A 12,318-nucleotide genomic window follows, 5' to 3' on the forward strand; every position below is an offset into this window, starting at 1 on the left:
TTCATATTCTTTATAACAGCGCTCATGTTGGATGACAACGCGGGCCATATCCTGGTTATCTGCGTGGGTTCGCTGGATGATCCTGCATATCATGCAGCGCTGGAGAGGCTGGCTGGCTGTAAAGATTGGAAAGGCACGGCCCAAGGCCAAGTTCAAGAAAAAGAACCGCTGCAGCAATTTTGGGACCTTGGCAAAAAGCAGAGGAATGCTAATAAGTACATCATTCCTTTGATCACATTATATATTGAATACTGCTGAGATTTCAGCAGAGGTCAGGCTCAAAAGGCCAAGTCAGATGCAACTAAAGTTTCTGATGTGCAGCTGTCAGAGCAAGCCCATGAGCCAGTGAAGATTCAGCTTCCATGGTGGATTTAATATCGGTAGTACAACCAATATTTTACCATTCATGTACATGCAGTAAAATACGCAAATTAACCAACATATTGACTACACTATGGCTTCAAGCTAGCGACCAATAAGCTGTCCTCCTCATCACCCATCTTCTGCTGCTGTAGGGTCAAACTGCTGGATATAGTGTTATCAGCAGAGTAGGTGTACCCCTATTATATTCAACTCACCTACAAGACATGTGGGTGAACCTCACTCCTTATCATCAGGTTTGGGCAGTGTCATGCTGCCTTCTTCATTGATGTGAAGACCCTGCACAAACAATATCAGGGTGTCGTCGGATCCCTCCTCCGAATTCACATGTTCCTCATCAAGGTTGTGTCAGGAGGGTGAACCACCTATGCATATGCCGGGGCCTCAAGCCCTGATGCTGAGGATAGCATACGCCTAAAACAACCCAACACCCACGTAGGGCATACTCCGAGGGGTACCAAACCCGGTACTCCGACCTACTACAAGATCGTACTCCAGACTAATGCTGGCGGACCGTCCTATGGGCCTATCAGCAATAGAGGATGACAAGAGACCAAGGAGAATGAATAATGATGATGTCCAGTATTATGAATATCCATGAATTGTGTGGAAGCGGTGCGTTGTCTGTAATGGTGGGTTCACAACACAGTCGTTCACCTGATACAAGAGATCCTATCGCTGCATCAGTCAAAATGAAGGTGCAATCAGAGACGACAAACCTGTAAAGCCCTTAAGAGCACTGGTTTGAGCCAACCTTTGCACGATGCGACTGTGTAAGGCTAACCGATGTGATAGTTGTCTAGCAGGTTCCCCTGCGAGATCTGGATTGTTTGGATGTACATGTTTGATGGCACCATGATAGTTGGTATGATTGTCAAGTAAGAATGTAACCAACCTCTTCGCTTCAACGTTCAAGCATTCTATCTCTTCCTGTGCTTGACGTATTCGGGAATGGAGTCGCATGGCTTCACAATGCTCCTCTTTAGCCCACACCATCTCAGCAACAGTTCTGGGTGTCCTTGAGAAGGTCGAAGTCAGCAACAGTCACCATTTCAAGTGTTTGGTTAGGTGTGGGGGTTTGTTGGGGAGGGGTCATAAGGAGAGCGAGTTCGTTGTAACCATCCAGTGTCTTTCTGATGGCCTTGGAAATTTTTTCCTGTTGCTTATACCCTATATGTAATAAATTGTCATCATGTGTAATAAAAGCAAAAACGAAACTCACCTACACCACTCATATTGAGCTTTGTCAACTCAAATAGACGCTGCATGACCAACTTCTCCAATTTCTCCAACATCTGACAGTACTTCCGTTCAAGCAATCCCTTACTGGCTTGAAAGTACTCCTCACACAATGGTGTCCATTGCACCGGAATCCCGATTTCATCTTCCATCATATGGAGCTCTTCATCAATGTTGATGAACCATTCAAAGGTGGTGCAGTTGCGAGCCTCGATTTGTCAGATCTGCTTTGGAGTGAGCTGGTGTCGGATCTTGGGTAATTTAAGATACTTTTGATGGGCATTGTCGGAGTTTTTCCTGTACACTTGTGGGTAAGTAAACATCTGTGCAAAAAAACAAACTTACTGTGCCTTCCACCACTTCTGAAGCAGCTCAACATAGTCCAGAGCTGTGTTGCCTCTAATGGCTCTTCCATTGCAGTTGAGAAATACTCTCGTTCCTTGATCAAGAATGCTTCACAGGCGGCTCGTGACAATCCAAATTTTTGACACACATCTCTTTGAACAGAGGTAAGTCCTCTTCAAGTCGTTCAAGCACCTCTTGATAGTTCTGATAGATAAAATTGCCTGAAAAAGGGATCAGATCAAGTAAAATGGAGGTAGATGTGACGCACCAGATAGCGCTTGTTTGTCCTCATCATTGAAATCGAAATATTCCAGTATTGCCTGCCGCCGGTGGAAAGAGGTTGCAAGCCGGGTGACAGATGCCAGGCTGTTGGACAGAGAAAATGTCTACTCACATCCCTCAAAGTCTTCAATCCCAACTCCAGGTACATATTGAGGATGCCAGTTGCATTGGCATTTGTGGTTATGGGCATGGACATGAAACACTGGGACAATGCCAATGAGGCATTTCTCCATGATCGTCCTTCCAAGCTTGTCACTCTGTTTCATTGTCTTGTAGAAAGTGCACATGATGTGTTAGGACTCGGTAACTTAACCTGTAGTCTCTACTTAACGAGGGGTGATTAGGAAGTAAGATGTATGTAGTTAGAGGTAGGGTTGGGTTGTTGTCTAGCTTTGAAAGCTGGCTGTTGAGGGTGTCTAGCCTGAAGGCTGGCTGTTGGGTGATGTCTAGCTTAAAAGCTGGCTGGGATAATAGTTTCACACTAGGTGGCTATTTGTAGAGACAGAATATAATTCAGCACTACTAAGAGAGGTTAGATAGGTTACAGAGAGAATGGTTAGAAACAGTTAAAAGGGTTAAAAATATCAAGGTTGAGGTTTTGGTGCCAAAACCTCAGAGTTTATATACTCTACTGTTATCTATGTATGAGTCAGTTTACTTATCTATGTATAACTAGGTTTACTATGTAAATGAATGGAAAGATAAAGGATTGAGTCAGAATAACTGTGTATGAGTGAAATATATACTTAGTGAAGAGATAACATGGGAAATATTGATAGAGAGTGACTGTAGAGTGAGTCGTAAGGCTGTAATGAATGTGCTGTATCTCAGATAAGGCTGCTGAGGGGATATCACATGTGAATTGAGTGGGGGTTGCTGATAATGAGGATCTATGATAAGATTAGGACTCAGGAAAATTGCTGGGGGTACTGTGTGCTGGTTAGCAGGGTATAGTAGGCCTGAAAGTGAACAGTTCGTAACATGATGTCGTAACCCAGGCCAAGATTATCACCATACTTCTTCAGCAAATTATCAATGATTGCAAGCGGGTACTTCATCCTGATGAGGCAAAATCAGCTGAGATAGAATGAAGATTTAGATCACTTAAAGTTCTCCACTCCACACCATATCACAAATAACCAACAAATGGCCATGGCGAACATTTGGCACATTCTCTTCTTTGAATCTGGTCCTGGATTTCGCCATCGATTGATGCAGGTGTCGATACAGGCTGCTAAGACATCTGCCTCAATGATTTCAAGCCACACAATGTCCTCATCTTTGATGCTGGATGCTGGGTCTGGTTGATTGTTTGTCAAGCTGGTTGTTTTCTGCCAGGCGTAGGCAAATGAATTAGAAATATGTCTAGAAATGAAGAATAAAAGCTTACCTTTGACTTTGCCTGGGCTTGATTTTTTGCAACCTCATCTTTGAACTCGTTGATCTGCTCATCTTCAATCCAATGGTAATCCAAAAGTGTTCGTGTGTCGATCCGCAGCTTTCCAGATTTGTAGTCAGTATCCACCATTTTCAACGAGTTGTTGCCATCCATGGCAATGAGCATGGAGGGGAGGAGGGTGGGCTCATCTTTGAGCTTGTATGTGCAAGGAGCACACATTGTTGTTGTTAATGATTCCTCCATATTCCGCCCAGGTGCTTCAAGGCAGAGTGTTTTCACATTGCATAGAATTGCGAGATAGACGTCGCATGCAGAACATAGTTGATCATCAAGAGTAGTTCCTCGTAGTAGCTGATGGGTGTGTTAGCACTGGAAAGGACTGGAATAAGGCACTTACAAAATGTACATGTTGAACAGAATGGGCCGAGGCATCCAAACTGTAGCAAGGGCATACCCAATGTATTTGACGGCAGCTGTGAAGGAACTGGATAGGAACGGCAATAGAAGGCTGCTCAGTAATAATGCTTGGAACACCCTACTAATGGGACTGGAAAACACACCTCAAACACGAAGTGCACAAACCAACCACACCAACAGAGTGTTCTTAGAGTATGGGGTGAAGGTCGGTATTCTAAGGCTTTAGTTTGCACTAAGAGGCACTAAGAAAGAGAGAATATAGGGATATTTGGTCTTTAAGGTTCAATCAAGGTCCTATTCCTTCTTATCAAATGGGAAGACAAAACACTAATTCAGTATTTCAACAATAAGGATTCAACAAAGCTTTTCTCAAGACTTCGCAAAGTTCAAGTTCAAGTTCAAGTTCAAATTTCTGATCAAGTCCAATGCAATTCCAATTCAATATAAGTCCAAATTGACTTCAAAATCCAAGTTCAATAACAATAACAATCAAATCAAATCCAAATTGCAATAGGTCCAAATCAATCCAATCCAAACACAGAACACCAAACTTCAACAAAGTGAGGGGCAAAGGTAAAATCCTTGAGCTAGGCCTGGTAGGTGAACTGCATCTCCACTCGTAGGCTGCTGGGGGAAATTTCCTGCTACCCTCCCTCCTTATATACACTTCTTGAAATAAAAATAATAAAAGTCCGAGATATGTAGTAAACTTGAGAACAATAATAAAATCCCTTTCAGTTGAATAGAAACTCACCTAATCAGATATAATGCCAGAGATTGTGCCAGAAACCATGAATAAAATAACAAGCCAAGAGTCCCCTGTCTGTATCCATGTTACGCTGACAGAGCCTAGACTTCCCAAGGTCTCTGAGTTGCCCACATATCCTTGGAAACATATCTCCTATGTCACCATCGTCCTGATGTCCTCTAAATAAGGAAAAGAACCAGTCGCCGTCCATGACATATTTCCTGTGTTCCTGTTTCCATTAACAACTGTCATGTCAACCTCGTGAGGTCTAGATTTCCTTTATTTCAGAACATTGTAATCCTTTCCTTTTCCTATAACTTCATGGGAATCAGATATTTCTATCCTAAGTCCACATAAGTCCGAGTTGTCCAACAATACTTCGTGAAGTTCAAGTAAAGTTGTTAGGACTCAGTAACTAAACCTGTAGTCTCTACTTATGAGGGGTGATTAGGAAGTAAAATGTATGTAGTTAGAGGTTGTGTTGGGTTGTTGTCTAGCTTTAGAAGCTGGCTGTTGAGGGTGTCTAGCCTGAAGGCTGGCTGTTGGGTGATGTCTAGCTTAAAAGCTGGCTGGAATAATAGTTTCACACTACAGAATATAATTCAGCACTACTATGAGAAGTTAAATGGGTTACAGAGTGAAGGGTTAAGAACAGTTAAAAATATTGAGGTTGAGGTTTTGGTGCCAAAACCTCAGAGTTTATATACTCTACTGTTATCTATGTATGAGTCAGTTTACTTATCTATGTATAACTAGGTTTACTATGTAAATGAATGGAAAGATAAAGGATTGAGTCAGAATAACTGTGTATGAGTGAAATATATACTTAGTGAAGAGATAACATGGGAAATATTGATAGAGAGTGACTGTAGAGTGAGTCGTAAGGCTGTAATGAATGTGCTGTATCTCAGATAAGGCTGCTGAGGGGATATCACATGTGAATTGAGTGGAGGTTGCTGATAAGGAGGAACTATGATAAGATTAGGACTTAGGAAAATTGCTGGGGGTCCTGTATGCTGGTTAGCAGGGTATGGTGGGCCTGAAAAGTGAACAGTTCATAACAAAAGTGTTCAATAAATTCCCTATGTTCGCCCCAAGCATTCCACAAGTAAGACAAGGCCTTCTATTCAAAATATGAAGGTTTTTAAGAGGCTGCTTCTTGAAGTTTCTACCCTTTTCGAAACCTCATGAAGTCTCTCATCTTTCCGATTCTGTACTTTTCGTACTGCTAAAGTCTCATGTAGAGGCTTGTGCTTTGACTAGTAGTTTGGGCTCACCCTAGTCCTACATTCCCTTATTTTATAACTTAAATGTTAATAAAATGATTAAAAATGTGCATATTAAGGCTAAATCCAATTTTGAGCACGATATCAGGGCTGCAACCAAGGAAGCCATGCCTTGCGAGAAATATAGGGATTGATGTTGAGCCTGCATGATGGAAAATGTCATGTTCCCTGTTCTCTAATGTAGTTCAGGTTTACGTTGGGGGATAACTAAAATAAAATGAGCTCACCTTCAAAGCTGATGACAGGAATGGACCACACTGGCTCATTGTCCTTATTCACAGGAGGGCCATTGGCGAGATATGTGAGATATGTGCAGACAAGCTCAGGCATTGACTTGCCCAGGAATCCACCTGCTTCTGGATCCGGTCAGAACAATCACGATCATCAGGGTGTCAATTACTGTTTGATAAAGGTTCTTGAGTTTAAAAATGCCTAAAGACACACCTCTTTGCTAATAATGAGCTCAGGATCTCTTCATACTCTCTTTCTTCATGGGTCTGAAGTAGAGCCTCTTCGCTGGGAGGGAAAATAGATAGGTCGTTAACATTAAGAATTGGGAAATCAATGTCATCGTCGTCGTCAACATCGATGTCATTTGCAGGGATTCGAGTGCCATTCATAATGTCTCTGGCTTCAAAGCTTAGACCTAATGAAAGTAGGATAGTCTGAGTTCAAATATGATGCAGATAGTTAATGTGAAGCTCACCACTATAATGCCTGTGATAGACTTCATGCTCTCGCTCGAGAGAGTCCATAGTGCGGTTCAATCGTCTGATTTCCTTTTGTGCTCCATTTCCAGTGCGTGTGCAACTGCGGTAGCTCACTTTTACCCTCTTCGACCCACCCTTTCCCATTGGAACGACGATGGCTGCTTGCTGCTTGAGGAGTAATGGAGAGAATACCTTGCAAGAAAAGACAATGGATGAATGGCGGATTGGAGCATGGTGTTGAGTTGTTGAAAGCAGATACACTGTGTAGGTGTTGAATTGTTGAACGAGAGATCTTGAAGGTCTTGCCTGGTGCAGATAAGCTTTTCATGGGTAAGTCGGCCATGACAATGGTATACAGATCTTGGCAGTCTTGCTGGTGCTGGGATGACTGGCCTGGAGGTGAAATCTAGGTGGCCTTGCTGGTGCCGGACTTGCTTGCACTGGGCAAGTGAGGGTAAGATCTTGGCAGATGTGCTGGATAATTCTCACAGGTAATATATGCTGCTCAGATGATGATGGAGTTGTCGAAGATGGGATCTTGAAGGTCTTGCTGGGTGCTCGTCACAGGTAAGAGCAAATGACGAAGGCAGGCTGAAGGCAAGGAGAGAGGCATGGGAAACAGTGAGTACAACACTAAGAACAAGCTTGAAAAGGAATTTGACAATGGTGAACGCCGACAGTTGTTGGATTGAGGAGATGGCAACATGTTGGGAAGAACACTGAGGGTGATGTGATGGAACAGCGACTGTTGAACGTTGCCAGTGGTGATGGTGATAATCGGCATTTTCATTATCAACGGAGATTCGGACTTAGGTCAGACTTACAGATGATGACAATTTATCTTGGGCTGATCAGCGTATTAACTGCCGAGGGCATGTGTACACTGCTGAAGTTATTGAAGGGAGATCTTAGAGGTCTGGTTGGGGGCTTCCTGCAGGTAAGAGACTCAATGATACACTCTACAGGTAAGAAGTCAACATGTATTGTATCTACCCCACTAATATAAAGGTTTTATTGGGAGGCTTAGGTGATATTAGACATTACCTAGAGCAGACAACATGAAGTTAGTATAGCTGGTAATGTATATAGTATCAGTAATGTAGTACAGCATCAAGAATAGAAAGAACATACCTCCTCAAACCAGATACTATGATAGTAAAGGATGAGGAGGGAGATGTAACGTGCAAGTATATAAATGGTAGCCAAGTGATAACAGGAGGCGCCCATAGACGCTCCCAACACTCTTAAGGTTCTTGCCCTCAAGAACCTTTATGAGGTGGAAACCGATGTAAGTATAGTAAAGTAGAAATTAAAAAAATTGAAGTGGATCAGACACGTATGGAGTCTGATGAACGTGGTATTATCTAAGTTGAAAAGGATTGAGTGATTGCCGATAGGGCAAAGAGAGACAAATAAGAAAGTAATATATAAAGTGTACCATGAAAATTCCCACATGGATGTAACACTCTTCATGTTCAAGGGATTTCATATCAAGTACAATCCTATTATCGTTCTGCCCTCATGCACAAGCATGGTGCTGGCTTGGAGTTGATCTCTGTCCGGAATCGCGAGAATACCAAAAGAGCTTATAATTGCGATGTCGAACCCCTGTTTTCCAAAGATTTCCGGCAGACATTGAATAGGATCAGAGGCAAAGATGGTTGAACTATCGGGGCTAACGCTGAGAGGTTGAGCGCCGACATTTCAAAGATATAGACAGAAGGGGGCGAAGCTTTGGTTAACCCCCTAACCCGCCTGTACAAACAACCCTAGGTGCCCAACTAGTAGTGCTAGAGCGTTCGAAATTCGAATAATTCCGAATGTTCAAGGCCGGGATTGAGCGATATCAGACCGGGTTTTCAATTCTAGAAGCAAAGTTTGCGAGACCGAACTTACTTGTGCATTTCAGGTCAGCACGAAGACGGATCTCAAACCTGACCATACTTTAAAGGAGGACGCTTCATCAAATCTCCGAACTATCACGTCAGTCTGTCTAGTTGTAATTGGCCATCACTACTCTCCGTTAAGAATCCACGATACGTACGGCTTTTAAGAACTCTTCAATCTCCACTCTAGCCTCTCCTCCTTCAATGTCCCAAAGATGCAAAACCGCCTCTCGGAGCTGTTCAAAGTTAGCTCTAACCATTCGGCCATCTTCTCCTCTGCATTTCTCTACCATAAGTCGAAACTCCTCCCGGACCGCTTCGACACTAAATGATGGTTCGTAATCACACCGATACGGCCGTTTTGTATGTTTCCCGGTACGAACTGATATCAGCTGAAAACCAGCTCGATGCTTGAGCGTCATGAGTGAAGCGTTCATAGGTTGATCCCCACTCATAGGCCAAAATATTCTATTGAAGAGATGGATAAGCGTCACTGATTCGTGCGTTGAGGACGAATGAACACACTCACAAAGGCACCTTGTACTGTAACCCCTCTTGAACACTATTCCATCCACCATGCGTTATGAACCATCCGGTGGCTGGGTGCCGTAGAATCGTCTCCTGAGGCGCCCATTTTACTTCTAAACCAATCCCAGAAACTGCAATTTTTGATTTGACCTCTTCGGGAACGTTAGCCCTTGGAGATCCGTGGCCAAGGATGAACGGAGTGCGTCTTTGGATCAGTTCGTCAATGACAGCGTATACCTTTGTGGCGTCTTTGGGCCACCAGACTGAACCGAAGGAGACCTATAAGAATGCAGAAAGGGGGAGGGAAGTAATTAGAGTCAAGATGTCAGAGTTGGAGATTAAGGACAAACATAGAATAAGGATTTCTCCCCTTGTTCCTTATATATTTTATCCAAGAACGTAACGACCACTTCATCGTCCGTATCACTGGAAACCTGAACATCCGGCATCATCATACTTGACACCAGTCCAACAGGAACCAAACGCTTCCCCATCCCCCAGAAATACTCTTTCATCGCTTCTATCGCCTCTCGTTCAATGACAGAGGCTGTTACGAACAATGTTCCCTCTGCTTTATGGATGCTCTCCCTTCCCGCACGAAGAAAATGGGTAGTCATACCGAGATCAACCTCTTGCTGGAACCATTCGTAGTCAAACATGGGTGGATACCCTGGCATGGTGACGACTTCCCCTTTGACGTTAGAGAACACCTTCATTATCCAAGTCAAATCTTCCCATCCAGGTACTAAAACGAGAGTCTTGAGGGTGAGAAGAAAGGCTCACCTCAATCGCAACCTCCGCTCGATCCCTCCCAGTCTCAGAAACAAGTTTATCGACTTCCACAGTGATATCCCCCCTTCCGCCTAGATATTGAGGACCAAACGCCCGGATCATGGCGCCAACAGGCGAAGACATCCAACAAAAAATTGGGAGTTCTTTCGGAGATGCCCGTATTTGACAGATAGCATCTATCGCGAAAGTTACGAATGGCTTGGAAGGTTTAGGTGAGTTCCAAAAACAAATGAGGAATTGTGCTGGAGGGGTACTCACGTCGATAATAGCAAGACAAGGTTTAGGCAGCCCGGTTGTCGTTCTCCCTGAAGTAGCGCAAGTGAGATATTCGCATCTGTACAATCGCCTGATTGCGTCTATGAGTCCAGGATAGGCGAAAGGCCCCATGGTAGGGTTATGGATGTGTATCACACTGCAAAATCGAAGGTCATGTTAACAGTTAGATCCTATTCTCTCGAAAGAGATTCAAGTTTTTTTCCCGATGTGGAGATATTGAATAAACATTGGCTTACTGGATTTGTCCTTGGACCTTCTCGTATCTCTCTTTTGGTAGCTTCCCGAGCTCGGCTATGATTTTTGGATACATGACGTTGGTTATGAATGTAAACACGACGTCCGAATGCGACTCGGCAATTAAGATCATCAGGGATACTAGAGGTTTCGTGTGTCCTAGTATTAGGTGGATGTCATTCAATATTGTCAGTTTGAAGTGAGTGATTGATGCTCACCCCATGCTTGTGCTGTATAAAGAAGGACATGTTTCACCATTCTAATCCGTTCACGTGATGTAAGATACCTTTGCGGGTCAAGTACTAGGAGGTACGGAGGGGTGAGATGGATAGATATCACAATCGATGGACGACGTTTAATATCCACGTAAATGAAGCCTGGGATAGTGTAACACGCCATTTCTTATCATCACCTTACCTCACGGCCCACATGACCGCCACGCGTATTTTCCTTTTCCGAAGCATACTCTTGCCTTTAGCCTTATCCAGCCACAGCCCGGAGCAATAGTAAAGCCCGGTTTACGTCTGAGGCCTGCTGCGGCCTGGGGATTTGAGCGCTCAGAGTTTTTGCCAGGATAATAGAGGCTGAAGAATGACGCACGTTTTATAAGTACACTTCACCCTCCTTTTGGGATGTGTTACTACTATCGTAACTTGAGTTCATAGTCAGTGAAGCTATGAAGATTTCTTGACATTCCTCGAGTCGCCAGAGAAGAACTATCGAACCAGTCAGAATGACAAATAACTTCCTAACATGAACTCCGATCAGACCGCTGGATAGGAATGCACAAATGCATGTTTTCAGCGGCAAGTCAAATGAGCGCTACTAAGGCATGTTGTATTCAACTTGTACCAAGGAGTTTCTCAAGCTTCGCGGAGGCCTGGGGAGGGAGGCTCTACATCTGCCAGGGGTGATTTGAGTACCGGGATTGTCATTACCTCGCCATTCGGACAGAGTAAATGTTACTTGGAACACCCATAATCGTCTTCCTCACACACCTTCCTCGTATGGCAAGCTACACCACCAGTTCCCGTTGGTTGTCAATTTCCCGTCAGGAGAAGCAATTTCCGGCGTTGAGAGGAAGAATGCATCGTGAAGTGCGCATGTCTGATAGAACCGTGAAATAAGTCAAAATGACAGGTAGCTTTGCGACAAATTTCAGCTGCAATCAGTTGGAATGGGCGCTAAAGAACATGTTGTGTGAGGGAGTTCTCAAGCTTCCCGAAGGACTCGAAAAGGAGGGGCTACGTCTGCTAGGAGGAGGGGATGAATTGAATACCGAGGTTGCCATTACCTCATGATAGAGTGATTGTTCCGGAACATACCATCATCGTCACCCTCCACGCGTCGCTATGGCAGGCACCAGTTAGCTTGTAAGCAGAAGGATAAAGCCAAAGATGGAGTAGAAAGATCTGCGTCGGCTCACATACCGACAATACATAGTCCTCGCTCGTCTTCTGCCGCATCATCTTATCCTACGGATCCGTAGTTTGTGCATGTAAATCCAACGTCAACACTTCAACTCGACGTGGATGTCCACCACATACCTAGCCAAGCCGTACATTCCAATAATCCGAGCGATGAAGTAGCGAGCGCTATGATTACTATTTTGAGTCAGAACGGAATCTAGATTGGATGTACGGGGATGCCTTTGACTAAATTTGAGATCGGCGCCGGCGCTTGGCGTGACGTTCTATGATCTATCATCCTCTCTCTCCAGTCCTTCGAATGGACCTCAGGCTAAGATATGGAAATAAACAAGAGTCATCAGCATGCAAAACCCCTTGGAATACTA

General features: G+C 43.9%; 5 protein-coding genes across 6 annotated transcripts; all 5 read right to left on the reverse strand.

Moving 5' to 3' along the window:
* Nucleotides 1–1,378: 1,378 nt before the first annotated feature.
* E1B28_011907 (uncharacterized protein) lies at nt 1,379–1,775 on the reverse strand (the record flags this gene model as incomplete). The annotated part of the gene is made up of 2 exons (XM_043156964.1): nt 1,379–1,551; nt 1,604–1,775. 2 exons carry the CDS (start codon nt 1,773–1,775, stop codon nt 1,379–1,381), a joined length of 345 nt encoding a protein of 114 aa, XP_043006779.1.
* A 289-nt stretch (nt 1,776–2,064) lies between these two features.
* E1B28_011908 (uncharacterized protein) lies at nt 2,065–2,443 on the reverse strand (the record flags this gene model as incomplete). The annotated part of the gene is made up of 3 exons (XM_043156965.1): nt 2,065–2,186; nt 2,234–2,285; nt 2,360–2,443. The coding sequence occupies 3 exons, from the start codon at nt 2,441–2,443 to the stop codon at nt 2,065–2,067; spliced, it is 258 nt and encodes an 85-aa protein (XP_043006780.1).
* A 712-nt stretch (nt 2,444–3,155) lies between these two features.
* Nucleotides 3,156–3,865, reverse strand: E1B28_011909 (uncharacterized protein; the record flags this gene model as incomplete). Its single annotated transcript, XM_043156966.1, has 3 exons — nt 3,156–3,306; nt 3,352–3,578; nt 3,638–3,865. The coding sequence occupies 3 exons, from the start codon at nt 3,863–3,865 to the stop codon at nt 3,156–3,158; spliced, it is 606 nt and encodes a 201-aa protein (XP_043006781.1).
* Nucleotides 3,866–6,489: 2,624 nt separating this feature from the next.
* E1B28_011910 (uncharacterized protein) lies at nt 6,490–6,852 on the reverse strand (the record flags this gene model as incomplete). The annotated part of the gene is made up of 3 exons (XM_043156967.1): nt 6,490–6,496; nt 6,542–6,743; nt 6,804–6,852. 3 exons carry the CDS (start codon nt 6,850–6,852, stop codon nt 6,490–6,492), a joined length of 258 nt encoding a protein of 85 aa, XP_043006782.1.
* A 1,729-nt stretch (nt 6,853–8,581) lies between these two features.
* E1B28_011911 (uncharacterized protein) lies at nt 8,582–10,867 on the reverse strand. Of its 2 annotated transcripts, XM_043156969.1 has the most exons (9): nt 10,742–10,867; nt 10,526–10,682; nt 10,272–10,425; nt 10,005–10,211; nt 9,572–9,931; nt 9,223–9,500; nt 8,852–9,161; nt 8,704–8,796; nt 8,582–8,597 (listed from the first exon to the last, which is right to left on the reverse strand). In XM_043156969.1, exons 1-8 carry the CDS (start codon nt 10,779–10,781, stop codon nt 8,713–8,715), a joined length of 1,590 nt encoding a protein of 529 aa, XP_043006784.1. In that variant the 5' UTR covers nt 10,782–10,867; the 3' UTR covers nt 8,582–8,597; nt 8,704–8,712. The 2 variants fall into 2 exon arrangements, with proteins under 2 accessions (XP_043006784.1, XP_043006783.1); XM_043156968.1 differs by lacking the exons at nt 8,582–8,597; nt 8,704–8,796 and having other exon boundaries at nt 8,828–9,161.
* Nucleotides 10,868–12,318: the final 1,451 nt, after the last annotated feature.

This window comes from Marasmius oreades, chromosome 7 (assembly GCF_018924745.1).
Source record: "Marasmius oreades isolate 03SP1 chromosome 7, whole genome shotgun sequence".
NCBI classification, from domain to species: Eukaryota; Fungi; Basidiomycota; class Agaricomycetes; order Agaricales; family Marasmiaceae; genus Marasmius; species Marasmius oreades.